Here is a 20,645-nt window from a genome sequence, read left to right on the forward strand (position 1 = left end):
GACGGCAGAAGGGTGTCCTAGTCCGGGTTCCAAAAGGCCTTTTCTGTGGCCTAATAGCACTGCTCCCAGCCTCCAGGAGGGAATTGGAGTCTGACAGCATGGGCCTCAGGACACTCTACAGGGATGGATAGGATGGTACAAAGGGGTTTCCAGCATTAGCAAGCCAAGCCAATAAGGTGTCAGTGGATAAGATAGCATGTCGTTAGGGTGGGGGACTGATATGCAACCACCGGAGGCTGCTACATTACAAGGTGCCTGCCCAGGAATGCTGTGCACCCCGATCCTCACCCTTGCTCCCTGAGGAGCACTAGCCAGGCAGGGTGGCAAGATGTGGCCTTGCTGGGTTTCCCTCCCGTGCCCTCTGGAGCCTGTGCCAGCTCAATGGCTCTCCAGAGTGAAGTGGACACTGAGGGACAAGGCGACTGAAAAACAAACCCTGGGATCACCTGACCCAGCTCCCACCCCACCTCCCACAGCACAGACCCTGGGTCCTCGTCTCTTGGCAGAGGTGACCTACCACTAGCCCATGCCCAGCCCACACAGACACACACCTATGTACATGCCTGTGTGCTTGCACAGACACACTCACATGCACACGTGCACATAGACACATATTTGCCAGGCAAGACGCCCTCCCCACATGAGGATCTGCGGTCCCCTCCCCCTGACATATGCCTGGCCCCCTGAGGATGGCCCTCCCCGTGAAGGTGACCCTTGGCAGGCAGGGGAGAGTGCTGACTAGTTGGCCATGGTGGGCTCCCTCCTGGCTTACTAACCTGGAGACTTTAAACAGAGGGAACAGAGTCCTGCCGGCTTCCCTCCCGCCGCTCGCTGGAGCCCTGGGTGAGGGACAGGAAAGGAGGAAACCAATAAATGAGCTGAACGAGCTAGGGGCAGGAGGGCTGGGCCAGGGGGCGGGGAGCAGCAAGGCAGGGCTTTAGGAGCTGTCCCTTCTGAGGGTACCAGGGTATGGGGGATCCCCTGGGGAAGAGACGGGGACTGGAGGAAGGGCAGGGAATAAAAGCACAAAGACATCACTTGGGGACAGACAGGAGGACAGACAGCAACAACATGGAAAACTTGGGGCCCCTAGTCAGACAGAGAGCCCTGATCTTCTTTCTGGGAATAGGAAGAAGACATTTGGCTCGGGTGCCCATTTAAGACCCCAAATGCAGCACCCATGGGCACCTAACAGCTCCCCCTGTCTGGGTCTCCTATTTTAGGCAGGAATGGGGTCAAGGTTAGAGGGTCAGCATCACCACTCACCACCCTTCCCCTAGCTCCCGAGCCCCTCCCCTCAATCCGTCATCCCCACCCCCAGCCATGAATGTTCTGCGGCCTCCCAAAGAGATGGACACTACACAGCCTACAGGTGTTCACAATCAAACCTGGATTGGCCATTGGGCGGTGAAAAGCTGTGACTTGTATACCTGCTGGAGCCCTTTTGCTGGCTTCTGCCCATGCCAGGGTCCCACAGCTTCCCTCTCATACCTTTCTTGCCCTAAATGGAAGTTCTTCCTAAATCTATCCTGCCCTATGCTGACAGATACTACCTGCTTTTGCCATGGGATCTGAGGTACGAGGCCCTTTCCTGCCTGGAGACACTGCATCTGAGCACAGCCCTCACTTGGCTAGCCTGGGCACATCCACACTCACAGCACGCACTCTCTGAGCCTCCTGCCAATCTCCCCATTGCAATTTTCCCACCGATTACCCGAGGCACGGACACCCTGGGGAGAAACAGCTGCTGGACCCAGATGTGGGCAGACTACTGAGAAAGAAAGCAAGAATGCACCACCAATCCAACACCCCAGGGTGCCCTTGGATGGTGGGTGGTGAGAGAGGCAGACAGACTCACTACGGGTACAAAGACAGATTCAACACACCCACCTCCCCATTCCTTTTGGGGTTGTTTGTTTGTTTGTTTGTTTGTTTTTTGAGACGCTGTGAGTGGCCCAGGATGACCTTGAACTCTGACCCACCTCCCCAGGTGCTGGAAGTACAATCCTGCTTGCACCTCCTCTCACCACCCTCCTTAGAATCCTGCCCTCTGGGCCAGGTGAGGCCCTGAGTCTCAGGAGCTTTACCACCTCTGCCCGAATTCTTTCACTGAATCCAGAGTCTTCAAGACAGCCACCATGAAGGCTTCAAGATACAGGGAAGGGAAGCTATGTCTCCATTGAGTGTCTCCCGAGCTGCTCCCAGACTACCGCCCATCCGGCCTCCCCTTGCATCAGTGTTTGGGATGTTCTCCCTGAAATCTAACCATGGACCATCACATGCTCCAGTAGATTTTACTTTTTTAGTCTTCCTGCCTCATCCTAGAAACAGGAAGCAGGTGACTGACCCTGGACTGTCAGGTGGATGACAGAAAGAACTGAGTGGATGAGCCATCGGGCTCAGGATAGGGTTCAAGGTTTCCTGAGCTTTTGCGGTGGGTGACTTTAACTCTCTAGGAGACCCTTCCCTGGCACTCCTGATCTAGCAGCAGGGGAACCCCTCAAAGGCCCCTTCCTGTCTAACATGCCAGGAGTCCCAGGCTCCTGAGAGCCATCTGGGGTTGGTAATAAGGGCCTATGTCTGCCAAGGGCTGTTGTAAGCCCCGGACACCTTGAGGAGCTGGGAGTTAATTATCCTCAATGACACCTTAGCTTGTACCTGGGGGTGGGTGTCGAAGGGACACCCCACCCTCAGCAATTATCAGGAGACTGAGCCAGGGAACATAGGAGAAGGATATGTCACCCTCTCCCAGGCTGTGCAGAACTCTTCTTGTTTGGGGGCCTCCCTGCAGACGGAGTCCAAGGCTTGTTGAGTTCTGAGGTTCCTGGCAATGAGACCAACCACAACTTCTTTTCTGGCTTGGAGTATTCCACCCCAGGCTTTGCAGGTAGCCGAGTCTGCTGACCACATTTCTCTGAAAATCTGGGAGCAGTAGCTAAGTGCCAGCCACCTGCTGGACAGGCAGCATGAAGGAAAACAAGGGCTGGATTATGGTTCCTCAATAGAATGGAGTGCAGGGCCAGCAGGGGCTTCCAGCCACCTTGTCCATCCCCAAGGTTGGAGCACAGATGCAGGCAAGGTATATCTCAGAGAGTGAGGAGATGCTTGCTGTCTGTAAGCCGCCAGCATGTGCATGTGTGCACGCTCAAATGTCTTGGCCTTGAGCCACTTCTGGCTCAGCTGAAGCTGGGAAGTATTCCTCCCACCCTTCATGTGACAAGGCATTTCTTATCTCAGGGGACAGGAGGTGGGGAAAAACCTTAGACAACTGACAGAATTTAAAACCCTCTATTTCCAACTTCTTTACTCATATCAAGGACACTGAGGACCAGAGAGGGCAACAAAGTTGCCAAAGTCACACAGCAATGGATGAGACACAGTCTAAGCTTGTTATTTAGGGAACAAGGACTTCTCCTTGCTTTCTGTATTCCACAACTCAGGACCCCTCTGTCACACACAAGAGTTGGCCTCTGGGAGAGGATGCCATGCTGACCAGTCCCCTGTCCTAGCTGGGACACCAGCTTGAACGCCCACACCGCTGACCCCTCTTCATATCCTGGGAAGTGTTTTTCTCTATCTGATCTCCATTCCTCCTGCTGCAGCGTGGGATTGTTTCCTCCCAAGCTGTCCTATACTGGGACTAAGAGAGGGGAGCAGAGCAGACTTGCTGCCTCCACACCCAGCCAGCACTGAGGACCAGGGCAGGGTGTCCTGGCAGTTGGCCCTACGCCCAGTTTGCACATGGCACAAGAGTGGCAGATGTAGCAACCCAAATATAGGAAAAGAGCTCTTCTAGGAATTGTCCAACCAAGTCCTCTCCACAGCCCAGCTTCGGGCTTGCAGCCTCTGGCCCTGCCTAGAACCTCAGTTTGCTAATCACAAGCCAAGCACTGTGCTAAAACTTTACATCTATTTTCTCATGCATTCTTCACCATTTATTTCATGCGTAGAAACTAATTTTGCCCTCAGGGTCGGTGCTTCCCTAAAACTAAGTCTGACCCTGCTCTCACGGGCGGGCTTCATTTCTTCCGCCCCCAGCCCTTGGTGATGGTTTTCCTTTTTATCCCTTCCTTCAGAAGCGGCCAACCGTAACTAAGTGGTTTCATACTACCTCTTCTAGATCACTAGCCTTTGTCCCAGCCTTGCCCCAGGTAGCAGGGGACATGTATTTGAAAGGAGCCACCAAAGAAAAAAGGGTTATGGTCCAGGTCTCTACCCTGTGTCAGGTATGGAGTACATGTGGGTGGCAGGAAGGCAGGACCAGTAAAAATCCTGTAAGCTAGTGGACCAGGATGCCTCTGGGACTCCTCTCTCTGGGACTCGTCTCTCTCTTCTCTCTCTCTCTCTCTGTGTGTGTGTGTGTGTCTGTCTGTCTCTCTCTCTCTCTCTCTGTGTCTGTCTGTCTGTCTCTGTCTCTCTCTCTCTGTGTGTGAGTGTGTGTGTGTGTGTGTCTCTGTCTCTCATACACAGACACGCTGTGCGGTCTGAGGCTAGGCAGGAAATAACCTCTTCTCTCCTGACTTCCAGGTCTGAGGCTCAAGTTTCAGCTCTCATTCCCAGAGTTCAAGGGCCTGGTCTGTAATAAGAGGGAAGGGCCACATCTGGCCTCGATATACAATGTGGCCTGAACTGAAGTCGGAGGTGCTGGATGAACCAAACCAAGCACCTACCATGTTGCAGGCTACAAGGAGCTAATACCCTCCCGCCCACTCCTGCAGGATCCCCTCACAACACAGGACCCACCTTCCTGGATGCTTAGCTCCCACCCACTAAGAAGCTGCAGCCATGGGAGTTGGACCAATGGGTGAGGGGAGCTGGAAAGATAGGCGGGACTCTGTGCCCCGTGTGGGTGGTGTCCTTCCCCCTGCAATCGGGCGCTATTAATATATGCAAAGCATATGCAAATCACCCAGAAGAGAGACACAACATCGCAGGGATGTCAGAAGAGACCTTGGAGATCATCCAGGCCAGCCCCCTCATTTCAGGTGAGAAAGGAGACCAGGGAAGGGACTTGCTCAAGGTCACACAGACATCCAGGCCTGAGACAGGATGAGTGCTGGGCTCCAAGCTCAGTATTGTTCTCATACTCATCTGTCATCTGGGGGGTTAACCAGGGGAGAGTGGCCAGGGCTTGGCATGGTGCCCAGCAGCTTCCTGGATCCCACTTGCCTCCCTGGAGCCTGAAGGTAGTCTGATGGGCCTGGGTTAAGAGACAGCTGAGTACAGAAGTGACATTAGGGTACAGAGACCAGACCAGAAGGGCTGGGCAAAAAAAAAAAAAAAAAAAAAAAATCTATTGTGGAGGTGAATGCCAGAAGGTAACTGTGTGAGGCCCAATGTCAAGGTGAAGTGCCTGGGGTGGAATGGGAGGAGCCAACACACACACACACACACACACACACACACACACACACACAGCCTTGCATGTGCTCCAGCCTGCACTCTGACAGTGATAGCACCTGACAGCCCATAATAGTCAGCTGGCCCATCCCTGCCGAGGGAGGCTGCAGCTATGGCTGTTCAGCGACTGTGCCCCTCAGCAGCAACCTTCCACTCAATCCTAGAAAGCAGGAACACTGCTAGGGCAAAGCAGACAGACAGAGGGGAGGGGCTACCAGAGAGAGCCAGGGGGCCTCTGGAGGAGAGGGGACACTGGCAGGGAGACGGCGGTGAGAGTAAAGTAGGAGACTGGCAGAGCGGAGAAGTGGGGGGCTGAGGTGACAAGAGGGGACTTTGGGAACAGAGGGCAGAGAGGGATGTTGTGGGGTCCCAGGGGCCTGGAGGACCACACTAGAGCCCAGGTACTAGGTATTAAGTCCTGGGGTTGGGGACTGTGCCTCTGCCCATCCTGGCTGCCAAGAAGTCGTCCCTCCCTCTCTCCCTCCTTCCCTCCCTCCCTGCCTCCCTCCCTCCTGCCTCTCTCCCTCGGGGCAGGAGCTGCTTTCTAGCCAAATCCAAAGCCTTCATCTCCTCTTTTCAGCGCTGGGAATGAAAGAAGGGGAAGCGAGTACAGCCCTCAAACCCGCTGACGGCCAGATTTTTATTATCTCTGCTCAAATGGGCCCTAGGAAGCCAGCTATGGAGTCTTCAAAGAGCCCCTGAGTGCCTCATTGAAGCTGCACCTGCTCTGGCCCACCCACAGCAGGCGCGGGCTGGGGGCACAACTTATCCCCAGAACCCCCAACTCCGGGGACCTGAGCCAAGGATGCCAGAAGCCTCAACCTCAGGACTTTAGGTCCAGGCAGGGGCCATGAGGTCAGGAAGCCAGGCCAGATCTGGTCCAGCTGAGCATCTAGGCAGGCCCTGTCCCTATCTGGGCCGGAGAGATATAAATGAAGGAGGAAAATGAATCTCCTTGCCAGAGCTGAGACATAAGTACTTAGAATTCCTCGAAAGAGATGTTTTCATGGCCAGCCTGGGATTTTCCCCTGGACCCTGACCTGCCTGGGCACTTGAGGGCCACTGCATTCCTGCAGACTCCCCATGACAGCACAGACCTTCTCTCTACCATACCACTTCTTGATGTGCTCCCAGCTCACCGAACGAGGTCAAATTCATGTGAACCAGCCTTCTTCTCACCTGAGCACAGTGCCCAGCAGTGTCAGCCCTCAGCTGGGTTGCTCTTCATCTCTCAACACCTATCTGGGGTGCAGGTGGGGAGCTCCAAAGAGCCCAGCCCTATCCCTGCTCAGGACTTCCAGCGCTGGGGTTTTGGCAGAGAATGCCAAGGTTAGCACTGGACAGACAGAGCCTGTGCTACCCCTTCCCCCATCCCCTGCTCTGACCACACCATCAAGATCGATGCCCGCAGCCAAAAAGGAATCAATGGTTCTAATTAAACCCTTTTCTTGGGTGGGTCCCTGGACAGGGAGGGGAGAACTCTCGGAGGGGACACGCATTCTGGTGGGTCACTACTCACCTTTAAGTGGCTGTATAAGTAAAACCAGGGAGCCCCCAGACCTCCTGTGCTAGTGGGAGATGAACAGAGAGGCAGAGGGAAAGTCTGAGGTAGGAGCATGTCTCTGAGGGTTTGTTCTAGGGACCCTACCCTTAGTGAGGCTCCTCTCCCCGCTGGCAGCCTGAGCCTACATTTGTTTCTTCTAGGCAGATCTCCAGAGTAGGAGCCAGAAGGGAGACCCATGGAGCCTCCATCCTAGGGCTGTGCTGAGAGCTGGCCTTGCAGGAAAGGAAGGGAGGATGCAGGACTGGGGGGCAGTATTGGACAAAGACCCTCTTGTCCCCAAGGCAGAGTGGCAGGGAGCCAGGGCAAAGCCTTTGCACTTGCAGCCAATGGTGCCTGGGTACCAGGCAGCCTAGGAGGGAGGCCCCTTCCCCTATGTCCAGAGCCCTCACACTCCCTTGCTTCTACAGCAGGCTAAGTCTCTACTACAACTCTAAGCCTATCAAAAAAAAAAAAAAAAAAAAAAAAAAAAAAAAACACTCCTTCTGGCTGAGCATCACCCTGGACACTTACCCAGAGTGACCCCCCACACCGGCCAGAATCAACCAGACTCCCATGCCCACATACCACAACCACCCCCCCCCACTTACAAACACACACACCAGCCATGCTAGAAACCAACACCATCCCAGCTGCCACCAGAGATGACAGCCTCTCGTCTCTACAGTAACTATCTCCATCAGATACATCATCAGTTTTTAAGACCGGCCACAGGGAAGGGAATGGGAGAAACTGAGGCACAGAGTTAGACAGCCAAGCAGTTGGCTCAAGGTCACCCAGACCAAGATGACCAGGGCAGAGGAGGGTATCTTAATATCCCATCCCAAGGGGCACTAACCCCACCCAAAGGAACACTTGGGTCCCCAGACCTGACATCTGCTCAGTTTCTCCACTTCCCATCTTTATCCCAGACACCTTCTGAGGGGCTGCAGCTGAAGAATCCCGACCAGGGACAACACTTCCCTCAAAGCTGGAGCCTACAAGAGCCCCAGATCCCGAAATATTTGAGAGAGGCTGGAAAAGGCAGTTCAGCCCTCCTTGCTCACACTGCTGATCCGGCTCACCTGGCTCCCCTCGTCCCCCAGGGTCCCTTGGTCCAACCTCCTCCCTGGGAGAGCGGGCTCGACCCTCCGCGGTCCTCTCCCACCAGGCTAGGGCAAAGCGCCGGAGGCACTGCCAGGGCTGCATGGGGAGGCGTGGGGCTGGGGGCGCGCACCAGCAGCCACACACGCCCCACCGGGCCCTGCCAGCTGAGCTGCGGAGGCACCCGGTCGGCCCCCTCTACTGCCACCAGCATCCTGCTGCCCCCACCGACAGGACTCGGAGCTGGCCCAGGAGCTTCTGACGTAGCAGGGGGGTGCGTGGGTGAGGAGGGGGAGCCACGACGAGTCCCCTCCCCAACCCCGCCCCTCTACTTTTCCAGCCCCCTGCAGTCCCCACCTCCTCATCACCCCGGACGCCCTCCCCAGCTGGGGGCGCCCTCCTTTGCCCCTTACCTCTGCAGGGGGAGGGTTTAAGATCCAGAAGCCCCTCCCTCAGTCCCTCCCTCTCCAGGGCCCTCCCTACCCTCCCGGCGAACGGGGAGCAGGTCCCCAGTTTCTGAAACTGCTGCGGAGGCTAGGAGGTCTCCAGGGCTAGGGCCTCGAGGTGCAGGGGGTGGGGTGCAGAATACAGCCTTGTATCCTGGCAACACAGCCAAACCCAGAACGCTCTCAGTCCCTTGCTTCCCTGAGGGACTGGCGCGAAGGGTCAAGCCCATCGCCTGCACCCCATTCTGAGAGCTGAGGCGGGGATGATGCTCTTCCCTCCATCCCCTTCCCTTCCCCCCCTTAACATCCCTGGTCTCACTTCGCATGGACCCCTCCCCCACTCTCCTCGCCATCCCCCTTCACCCACCCCTCCCCCCTATATTGTAACCCCAGGTCCCCTCCCCCCCCCCCGGGCACCAAGAGGCCCTTCTCGCCCAGTCTCCAGCTTCACCAGCTCCAGACCCTCTCGACTCCCAGCGCTCTTTCGCCCTGGTCCTCCCCAGCCCGGCGCGCAGCTGTCCCCTGCCCCCCGCGACACCTGCGCCCGGAGCATCCCTAGCCCGGCCGGCCGCCGCCGCCTCCCGGGCCCGGCCGCCGCCCCCGCCCCCGGCCGAGGGGAAAACACACAAAGAAAACAGAAATACCTTCCACTTAAGCATGGAGGCACATTAGGGAGGAGAGAGACAGGGACATGCCTTGGGACGGAGCGTTCCCCATCGGGCGGGGGCGCGGGGGGCGGGGGCCCCGGGCCGGCCTGCCTGGCGCTCGCCCTCTCGCCGCCTCGCGGGCTCCTCGCTCTGCCCCAGCCCCGGGGCGCGGTGCCAGGCGGGCGGGCCGGGGGCGCGGGCCCGGCCGGGGTGGACCAGCTTGGGAGGGCGCCGGCGGCCGGGCGTGTGGGTGCGCGCGCGCGCGGGCGTGTCACCGAGTGTGCGAGAGCGAGTGTGTGTGTCTCTGCGTGTGTGTGTGTGTGCGCGCGAGTGCGCGCGTGCGGCCGGCGCGGGTGTGTCACTGCGGGCGGGAGCGCGCGCGGCGCGGGCACGCGCGTGTGGCCGGATGGTACAAAGGGCCGCCGGGGGTGGCGGGGAGCGGGGGAGGGGAAGGGGCACTGCGCTTCCTCGCGCCCTCCAGCAGCACGCCGGCATCCCGCAGCACACGGCCCGGACTGGGGTGCGGGGCGCACTCACGCTCCGCCCCCCACTCCACCTGCTTCCCCTACCCTAAGCGGTCCTCCAGCCCCGGTAGAAACAAATGCATTGACCCCGGAGTGGCCTCGAAAGAGGCACCGGGGGAGGTGACTCCTTGGGTCTCCTAACACGCCTCCCTCGGGACAGAAAAACACTCCGGGCGCGGCGGAGGAGGAGGGGAGAGGACCAGAGAAGGAGGACCGCTCTTCAGCCAAGGTGACCTCTGAACGCCACAGTCGCTCTACACCTGGAGAGTCGAGATACCAGTGTGCCTTTCCTGGGTCGCGCCCCCTCACCTCTACCCCTCCCCCTTCCGGAGCCGCCACTCGGCCAGGGACCCAGCTCTCTGGCGCCCCCTGCTGGACAGCCTCCTAGCCCCTACTTCGGTTTCCCGCCCCTACCTCAGGCGCGAGCAGGTACTGCACGCGAGTAAGAGGCATTGCCCATCTCTTAAGTGGACCCCAAAGTAAGACGCTCCAGATAGTCTTCTCGCGCCTCTTCTGGCGACACCTTTGTCACCTCCACGGCAGCCTTTAAAGCGCCATGTCGGCGCGCCCCACCCTGGTTCACCTTACTGAGCCTACCTGGTGATTCTGCAGACTTTTCCATGACCAGCTTGGGCCCAGACTCACGTTGACCTTTTGTGCTGAGGCTTCTCCCTCCTTCCTTCCCTCGGGTTTTGTGGTCAGTTCCTCCTTTCAGAATCCTCTCTTCGAGAGGGGCAGGTGGGATGAGCCCTCTGTGCGTTTTATTTACCCCTGGCATTCCCACAGGCAGTTCGAGTGGTCACAAAAAGGCCAACCTGTGCCCACATCTCTTCCCTGCAGTCCACCGGGCAGAATGGCTGGCAGACAGAGCCCAGGAGAGAAGACCCCACCCCAAGTGGCCCAGATGACAAACCGGTTCCCCTACTTCTTGATCTACCCAGTCCCAGCCTTAATCTGGGCTCTCTCGCTTTTCAGCCCGCCCCCAGGCCTGCCTCTGAGCCAGCCACATGCCCAGCTAAGGACAAGGTTCCAAATGCCCCTTACAGATCAATTCCAGTTCCACTAACTCAGGTGGCTGGGCAAGGCAGCGGGAGGGGCCTCAGCTCCAGCTGGCCACCTCAGGAGGACAGCCAAGAGCTGTGTCCTGGACACACGGTCTGGGCATACAACCCCAGCAGTTAAGACCACGACTTCTCTCCTGGGCCAGCTGCTTTTCCCTCTGCCAACTGGATGGTGCCCATCTTTTGGCCTCTGGGCACTCACTGGGCACCCTTCCAGCTCCCTGCCTGGCTGCCTTCCCAAGATGGGCTCCAGGAGGCAGCCCGGCCCTGTGTATGGGAGGGGCCACAGCTATTAAGCCTTGAGCCTGGCACACACCTCTCCTCCCTTCGAAATGTCACATTGCTCACTCTGCCTTTGGGGTCTTCCCAAACCAGAACACCCACCCCCAGGGGCAAAATGTCTTCCTGTCCCTGTTCAATGCCCATCCAAGGAGAAGAGCATCAGCCAGTACTTTACCCATAGTCTCTAATTTAATCCTGTCATATTTGCCACATATCAGAAATAAAGGCACACACTTGTCATCCTAGATTTGGGAGGGAAAGGCAGAAGAATCAACACAAATTTTAGACCAGTCCAATCTTCCTAAGTGAGTTCTAGGCTAGCCAGAAATACATGATGAGACCTTGCTCAAGAAACAAAAAGAAATAGAAAGGAAGGAAGATTCTAAAGAGTATGGACAACTGCCCAATCCAAGAACTCCCAAGGCAAAATTGAAGCCCAGGCTGGCCTGACTCTAGGACTCCTGGCTTCTTTTGTTTCCACTATCATCTTACCTGTGGCTACCAGAAGCAGAGACCAGACCTGGCACCCCATGACTCATCCCCATACAGCAGACAGCAGGGGACCCATGAAGCAGGAAGTTAGGGCAGGGGTTCTTTCAGTCTCTGGGGACCTGGGCATTCTCTCCAAGGTGACAATTGGAATGATATTTTTCCTATTCTCTCCTATTCTATGCACTCTTTCCTGCATTTAATACTTGACTCGTAGTCTCTCCAACAAGCCACTGATCGAGACTGGGTGGGAAAAGGTAGGGGAATCAGCACCTAGGAATCATAGACAGCTCCAAGGACAGCTCTGGAGGAAGCCCTCCATGGCAAGACAAAATCATCAGGTTCAAGTAGTTTCTCATAAATGTAGCTCTGCTTTGTTTTTGTTGTCTAATTGTTTTTGAAACAATCTTGCTTTATAGTTCAGGCTGATCTTCAACCTACAGTCCTCCTGCCTCAGTTTCCCTAGTGCTGCGATCACAGATGTTGGACACCAGATACAGTTTATGTAGCTCACTTTTGTTGTTGTTTTTAAGTTTTTTTTTCAGTGCTGGGATTGAACCACAGCCCGTACATTCTGTTTTTGTTGTTGTTGTTTTGTTTTGTTTTCTCTTTACCATTTCTTCTTCTTTTTCTTTTCTTTTGTTTGTTTGTTTTTTTTTTTTTGTTTTTGTTTTTTGTTTTTTGTTTTTCAAGACGGGGTTTCTCTGAGTAGCATTGGAACCTGTCCTGGAACTTGAAATTGCTCTGTAGGCCAGGCTAGCCTTGAGCTCACAAAGATTCACCTCTCTCTCCCTCCCGAGTGCTGAGATTAAAGGCGTGTGCCACCACAGCTCAGCTGAGCCCACACATTCTGGACACATGTTCTATCACTAGGTCACATCTTAATGATAAATCCTTCACATTTCTTATCATCTCAGAGCTAAGAACTCATTTGATACACACACCCTCTACTCTCCAAAGACCATATACACACACACACACACACACACACACACACACACACACACTTGGACAGCTAGCCCAGGGGCCCTGTTGACTCGTGATAAGAAATGAGAGTCTAAACAGAAACGATGTGGTCCCAAATAACATGACCATCAGCCTTCAGGGATGCCATCTCCCATGAGGCCTCTGAAGACGGCTCTGCTGCTAGGAGGCGGCTGTTCCTGCATAGGGTGTTCCTTATGCAGCAGAAGCAAGCAGAACGGCTTCTATATGCTGGCATGGTGCCCAGCACAACCCTCCTGCCAGCTGCCTCCACCTGAGATGCCTCAGGTGCTGCCCCGCCTCCTCTCATTCCTCAACTTAACTTCCCTCTGGTCCTCCTCCCCTGTGGCTCCGGCAGTGCTCCTTAGCCCAGCTGGCATGTTTGAGGATCGGGAAATCAGATCTCAGCCACTCCTCCTGTCCTTCCCAAATACTCCAGGGCCCTGGCCCACTCTGAGGGCCGCAGAAAGGAGGGTTGGGGAGCAGCCTAGAGTGGGGAGTCCTCACCCTCTCCTTCTCTTCCCTAAGACACTGTAGCAGCAGGCTTGGCACCTGGACAAACATCTGGGCAAAAAGGAGCACGCGGCTCCAGCGTAGTAAAGCAGGTAGTGAAGAGATCAAGGCTGGCCACCTGAACTACCCATCCTGCACCTTGAAGCACCCACTTGAGGTTCCCTAAGAATGCTCCTCTGTTGGTCTGACCAGGACATCTCATGAGCCCCACAGAGCCATCCAGAAAGCATTGAGGTAGAAGAGGAAAAGCGGCTGAGGGGAAAGGAGGCGCTGCCTCTCAGCCGGGATGGCATCTGGGACCCTGAACCCTGGGTGCCTGCCTCCCTGGCCACATTCCTCCATCTTCATCCTCGCTCCCACTCCACAGGAGTGGCTGTAAATTTCAAAAGACTCCTGACTCCCTCAGGTCCCCCTCCCCTCACTTGTTATTGTAAGGAAGGCAAATGGTGCTCAATAATTGATGCCTTCGTTAGCACATCAAACTGCTTTCCGAAGAATGGAGAGGAAAGTGGAAGGGGTTCTCTGAGGCCCCCTCACAGACCCTCAGCCATCACTCCACCCCCACCCCACCCCCACAGTGGAGTGGGCAGTGTTCTGAGAGTCCCGGGCTCCAGCTTCCTTGTCCCATAGCCTTGTGGTAGATTCTGCATCTCCCTCATTAAAGGAGGTCCCTGCAAACTGAATGGAAAAGCAGAGCCCTTTGGTGGGCTTGTTGGAAGAGTCATGCTGTCCCCCAAGATTCAGAGTCAATAATTTTGAGGGGATGTGCATTTCTAGCAGGTTCCCAAGAAGAGGGGCTACTGCAGGTCCAGGAACACACTCGCAGAGCTCGTTGGGTGGTGACCTTCTCCTGGCTCTCCCAGCTTAGGGCTTGTACCCACAGAGGCAAGTCCTGGCAGGGCCCGGCCCACAGAAGGAGTGTGTAAGAGGCCTTCCCAGCTCTCATGAGTCCCTCCTGTTTGTCTCCTGCTGCCTTGAGCATCCCTGTCCTTTCCTGCCACCCTAGACAATAACCCTCCACACTGAGACAGGCATGGGTCTCCTGAAACCCTGCTGGGTGCCAGGTCCATGCTGCCCAATGCTGTTGTTCTCTCTTCCCAGCACCTCGCCCCTCTTAGGGGGCACTTCCTGGGGCCTAGATGGCACTGCAGGGTGGGGGAGGGCCATGTCTTATGGCTGTAGTCCATAAACACATGCAAGCTCTCTGCCCTCACTCTGTCCCTCAGTTGCCTTGAGCTGGACATGAGGTAGTGTAAATTCGTATTATCACCTTTTCAGGAGTCTAGGGAAGATGAACCAAGAGTTTAAGGTCAGCCTGAGCTAAGCATTTAGTTTGAGGGCAGCCTAGAATATACAATAAGACCTTGCCAATAAAAATAAATAAAATAACATAGAAGAGCTAGGTGGTAGCACATGCCTTTAATTCCAGCGCTTTGAAGGCAGAGGCAAGCAGATGTCTGTGAGTTTGAAGCCAACCTGGTCTACAGAGTGAGTTCAAGGTAGCCAGAACTGTTGTACAGAGAAACCCTGTCTCAAAAAACAACAAAAGAAAAGAAGAAAGAAAACATACTTAGAGCTGATGGGGCCCAGGTGGGCCACAAACTCGCCCCTGCAGGATTGCACCTAGCTTGGCTTGGGGTTCTAGATGTAACTATCTGGTCCTTATGTTTTAATGAGTGAGGGAAATACACACTTCTCCTGCCTAATCAGCATCTTCTGGGGCCTAGAGGCCAACAGGAGAAGCCTGTGGTGAGGTGAGGGGATGGGGCAGAAGTCCAAGGTCATGGTCATCCTTTGTTTAATAATGAAGGTAGATGAACCTCTTGGACCTTGCTGGTAGGAATGAAGATAGTTCAGCAGCCACGGATGGAAATTAATGAGAACGTTCCCTCTGCATCAAATGCTGCTTGATCCAAAAGTCTAGTGTCTTCCTGTCTTCAGGTGGGTGAGTGGATAAACAAGTTGTTCTATGTCTACGGAGTGGAACCTCTGTTCCACCCTAAAAAGGAATGAAGTTGGCTGAGTCTGGAACATCATGCTAAGGGGAAGAAGCCAGGCACCACAGTTGGATGCTGTGTGTGGGTCCCTTTAGGTGGGAATGATTAATATGGGTTACCTATAGAAGGCAGAAGTGGGGGCCATGGCCCACAGGGTCTGGCTTCCTTTTGGAGTAAAAGAAGTATTCAGAGACAAGATGGAAGCCCTGAAAGTAGGAGGCCCTTTGGGGTCCTTTTCGTTTTATTTTATCTCCCCTGACCCTGGCAGCTGCTCACTTCAATATGGCTGGTGTCATGTTATGTGAATTTCACCTCCATGAAAAAATGAAAGGATATCTGGCTGTGGTAGAAAATGTCTGCCATCCCAGCACTTAGAGGTAGAATCGAGAATATCAGGGATTCAAGGTCACCTTAGCTACATAGTGAATTCAAGGCTACATGAGAGCTCTCTCTCACAAAAAAAAAAAAAATGTAATTAAAAAAGAAGCAACCAGGAATTGGTCAGGACTCAATGAGTCCACATCTTTCAACATTTCTTTCACCTTCTTTGGAAACAAGCGCTTGTGTGTACATGTCACAACCTTCACCAATGCCCAGGGGCACCAAACACCTGCTCTGAAGTCTCAGATGATGGGTGAAACCCCCCAGGATGCTGCTTTGTGTGGGGAGGCTGCCTCTCCCCAAGTCTCCTCCTTTACCCAGGAGTGGGAGCCTCCTGTCCAGGGACCTGCCTTCCCGAGCAGGTGGCATGCACCAATCGGCACTGAGAAGCTCGGCTTTGCGATTGGCTATCGCACCATCAGGACCACCATCAGGCCCTCCTCAACCTTGCCATTTTGTTTCAAAGACAGCCTTTGAGGTGCCTCAGTAGGTAAAGGGGCTTGTCACCAAACCTAACCACCTGCATTTGAGCCCCAGGACCTGCCTTGCAGGAGCGAGCTGATTCTCACAATTTGTCCTCTGCTTCTCATACATGCACTATGGTGCACACATATACACACACACACACACTCACAAACATACAATAAGTAAAAGGGATCTGGAGAGATGGCTCAGTTGTTAGAAGCATTTGCTGCTCTTGCAGGGAGCCCCAGTTTGAGTCCCAGCTCCCGCATGCTCATTTGAAATCACCTGGAACTCCAGTACCTTGGGATCTAATGGCTTCTTCTGGTCTCCACAGGCACCTTCATGCACACAGTGCACAAACACACTCAAGCCCACATGCATACACACAAAATAAAAATACTAAAATAAATCTAAAATCATTGTAAACATTTTTAATTTATTTTTTTTCAGAGACAGGGTTTTTCTGTGTAGTTTTGGAGCCTTTCCTGGAACTCACTCTGTAGACCAGGCTGACCTCAAAGTCACAGAGATCTGCCTGTCTCTGCCTCCCAAGTGCTGGGACTAAAGGCCTATGTCACCATCACCTGACCTAATTTAATTTTTTAAAAAGTTTTCTGGCTTGGCATGGTGGTACACACACTTGGAATCCCAGATATGTGAAAGCCTAAGGCAACAGGGCTATGAGCTGGTGGTGAGGCAGGACAACTTAGCAAGACTGTCTTTATTTGTTCATATGTTTGCTTGCTTGTTTGTTTGTTCAAGACAGAGTTTCTCTGTGTAGACCTGGCTGTCCTGGAACTTGCTCTGTAGATCAGGATAGCCTCAAATTCAGATATCTACCTACTTCTGCCTCCCAAGTGCTGGAACTAAAGACATGTGCCACCAACACCTGGCTCTTTTTCTTTCTTTTTTTTTTTTTTTTAATAAAAATATTTTTATATTCATGGGTTTTTGTCTGCATGAGTATTTTGCCTAGTTTGGATGGAGGCCATAAGAGGGTATCAGAGCCCCTGGTACTGACTTACAGACAGTTGTGAGCCACCATGTAGGTGCTGGGAATCGAACTCTTCCTCTGCAAAAGCAGGGAATGATTTTTACCACTAAGCATCACTTCAGCCCAAGATCCTGTCTTAAAATAAAATTTTTGGGGCCAGGAAGATGGCTCAGGGGGTAAAGGCACTTGCCACTGACCCTGATGACCTGAGTTTAACCCTCAGAACTGACGAGCTAGAAAGAGAAAACTAATTCCTACAAAGTTTCCCTCTGCCTGACACACACAGAGACACCACATCACATCACATCACATTCACAGACCTACCTCACACACAAATAAATAAAATTAAAAAAAATTGTTTTGCAGTTTTTTGAGACATTCTCATGAAGCCCAAACTAGCCTCAAATTCACTATGTAACTGAAGGTGGTCTTGAAGTTCTGATCGTCCTGTCTTCTCTTCCCAAATGCTAGGATCATAGCTATGCACCACAATGCCTACCTCTTCAAAGGAAAAAGAAAAATTTAAAGGGCTGAGTGTTGTCAATTGAGTGTTTGCCCAGCACATGCAAGAACCTAGGTACTACTCCCAGAACTGCAAAATAAAAAACAAACCCAAAAGCCAGGCAGTGGTGGCACACATATTTAATCCCAGCAATCCAGGTCTACAGGTTCCAGGGCAGCCAGGGCTACAAAGAGAAACCCTGTCTTGAAAAACAAACAAACCCCTTCTGATTATTTTAATCACCATTAGGCTAAGACCTCTGTTCTCTGGAATCTCATATCACACACAATCTCTGTCCCTTTCCCAGGTGCTGAGCTGGCTGCTAGAGAGCTGGCAGTGCAAGACCTTCCGGAATGATCCACACATCTACACTGTTCCACCCATATGGCTTCCACTACCACTCGCTCTACAGAAGGGATTTAGAAGCCCTCAGCCTCCTAAGTTACTGACAGATTCTCACCCTCTTCTCAGTCAAATGGACATAAATGCTTATCACTAACAAACGCCCAGGCCCTTCTGACCTGTGCAGCCCATCCAAGACCCCTAGGGCACAGCCACTCAGAGTGGGGTCTATGGATCAGGGCCTGCCTAGCTGCTGTTTGACAAGGAGACAGAAACAAAATAACCTTGAAAAAAACATGGAGCCATTTGACATTGAAGCACATGACTATTTTTGCTGTGTTTTCCAAAAGCATGATGCAGCCATTTGGAAACTTAAAAAGCAAGCCTGTCTATCACAAAGAGTTTGAAAACGCACTGCTGTGGCTCTCCCCCTCCCTCTCTCTCTCTCTCTCTCTCTCTCTGTGTGTGTGTGTGTGTGTGTGTGTGTTGTTCTTGATTTTGCTTTTGTTCCTACCTCATACTTCCATCCTGAAGGCAGGCCATACAAACTTGGGTTTCCTTCCCCATGGTAGATTTTAGCAACTCTAACCTTTACCTTCAATTAGCCATAGAGTTGTTCTCTGCCCAATAGCAGGTCATAAGACTTCCTCATTCTGGAAGGTTCCTGGCTTACATCAGGGAGGAATGCTGAAGGATCTGAATGTCAAGCCTACTACTGGCTTCCCTCATACAATAATGGTTATGCCATGACATCTCCATGAAAACCCAGAAGGACAGGATTTGGGAAGCTTCTGGATAGCTAGACATGTGGCAGCTGCTGAAAACTTAGTGGCCCAAGAAAAGTGGATGAGAGTTGTGTGTCCTTCCTGCTTCCCAATGCCTCACATGCAGCAACTCATCTGTCTTTGAAATAACCTTTATTTCTTACCGTTTGTTTGTTTGTTGAGACAGGGTTTCTCTCTGTGTACATTTGGAGCCTGTCCTGGAACTTGCTCTATAGATCAGGCTGGTTTCGAACTCACAGAGATCCACCTGCCTCTATCTCCCAAGTGCTGGATTAAAGGTGTGTGCCACCACCATCTGGCTTATTTCTTACTATTAAAAAAATTATTTTATTTATTTTATGTGCATTAGCATTTTGCCTGCATGTATGTCTGTGTGAGGGTCTCAGATCCCCTGGAACTGGAGTTACAGACAGTTGTAAGCTGCCATGTGGGTGCTGGGAGTTGAGCCCAGGTCCTCTAAAAGAACAGCAAGTTCTTCTTTCCAGCCCCTATTTATTACTTTTTAATTTTTGTTTATGTGTGTTTGTGTTTGTGTGTGTGTGTGTGTGTGTGTGTGTGTAAGGAGTAAGGTTTTTCTGCCTGCCGCTGGTCTGGTCCTGCCGCTGCACCTGCCCCAATTAACGCACAGAGACTTTGTATTTGATATAAGGCTATTGGCCAGGTACTAGTTTCATATCGGCTAACTCTGAAAGTATTAACCCGTTTCTGTTGATCTATGTATTTGCACGTGCTTTCATCTTACCGGAGAGCCAGCTGGCATCCTGCTCTCTCCAGACTCTCCATCTTGACTCCTCCTTACTTCTTCCTCTCTCCTCCTTGTCTCCTAGTCCCGCCTATCTTGCTTTCTTATTGGCCAACAGTGCTTTATTCATTAAACAGTATGAGAAACATATTTACAGACCGACATCTCCCATCATGTGTGTGTGGTATATGCATATGTGTATGTGTCTGTGATATATGAACATGTGTATGAGTGTGTGATTAATGCATATGTGTGTAGTGAATGTACCTATGTATGTGTGTGTGCTATATACGTGTGTGTGATATGCACATGTGTATGTAGGTGATATATGCACATGTGTGTGTGTGTGTGTGTGTGATTAATGCATATGTGTGTGGTAAATGCACCTGTGTGTGTATGTGTCGTGTGGTATATGCATGTGTGTGGTATATGCACACATGTGTATGTGATGTGTGCACATGTGTGTTGCAGTTGTACATGCTTGTGAGCATACTCAAACATGGGGGGGGTGACACACGACACAGGCTGTCTTGCTATATGGCTCTATCTGTCCCCTTAGTGAAGAGTCCCTCCCTGAACCTGGAGCTAAGCTGGTGGCCAGTAAGCCCAGAATGATCTTCCTGTCTCCACCTCTGTCACATTCCACTGAGCTGAATTTACAGATGTACAAGCTGCCACACTGGCTATTTACATGGGTGTTGGGGATTTGAACCCAGGTCCTCATGCTTTTGTAACAACCACTCTTACCTGCTGAACTGTCTCCCAGCTCTGATAATATCTTTTATACAAGAAAAGTCAGCAGCAGGGTGTCAGCATTAGGAAAGTTGAGACAGGAAGATGGAGGAAGGCAACATAACAAGATTTTGTCTCAAAAAAAAAAAAAAAAAAAAAAAAAAAAGCCAGAGACAGTGGTGGCAAATGCCTTTAATCCCAGCACTCAAGGGGCAGAAAGCAGGCAGGTCTCTGTGAGTTCAGCCTGGTCTACAGAGTGAGTTCTAGAACAGCCACAGCTACACAAAGAAACTTTATCTCAAAACAAACAAACAAAACTAAATAAATACACGACAAACAGTATCAACCAGTAAATCTAAATAAGTATTTCAGTCTTTTCCTATGTTCTGTAATCACTGGAGAGAATTAACACTGAACCCAAGAAGGTTTGAGGAGCCCTGCTTTATAATAGACCATACCCAGAACACAGGTTAAACAGCAGGGAGTGTGAGTATCATGGAATGGAGAACTCTCAGGGCCTGAAGTCCCAACCTACAGGATCTGGCCTGATTTTGCCAGCCTTATCTCTAATTGCCTCTTGCAACATAGAACAGGAGCACACATCCTGTACCTGCCCTTCATAGTCCAGGCCTTTACCCAATAGCCTAATACAGTTCCCCAGTGTGGGGTTGACGTTGCCTTCCTCTGCACCTGTGGATACCTGACTCCCACTCTG

General features: G+C 52.6%; 1 protein-coding gene across 1 annotated transcript in view; it reads right to left on the reverse strand.

Annotated features, from left to right (window-relative positions):
• Srcin1 (SRC kinase signaling inhibitor 1) overlaps positions 1-10,509 on the reverse strand; it is a 62,090-nt gene extending 51,581 nt beyond the window's left edge. The window contains exon 1 of the mRNA XM_051175341.1: positions 10,259-10,509. Within this exon, the coding sequence (XP_051031298.1) occupies positions 10,259-10,439 (181 nt within the window). The 5' untranslated portion in view covers positions 10,440-10,509. The remainder of the gene's footprint in view (positions 1-10,258) is intronic.
• Between the last annotated feature and the right edge of the window lie 10,136 nt (positions 10,510-20,645).

This window comes from Phodopus roborovskii, unplaced genomic scaffold (assembly GCF_943737965.1).
Source record: "Phodopus roborovskii unplaced genomic scaffold, PHOROB, whole genome shotgun sequence".
In the NCBI taxonomy this organism is placed as follows: Eukaryota; Metazoa; Chordata; class Mammalia; order Rodentia; family Cricetidae; genus Phodopus; species Phodopus roborovskii.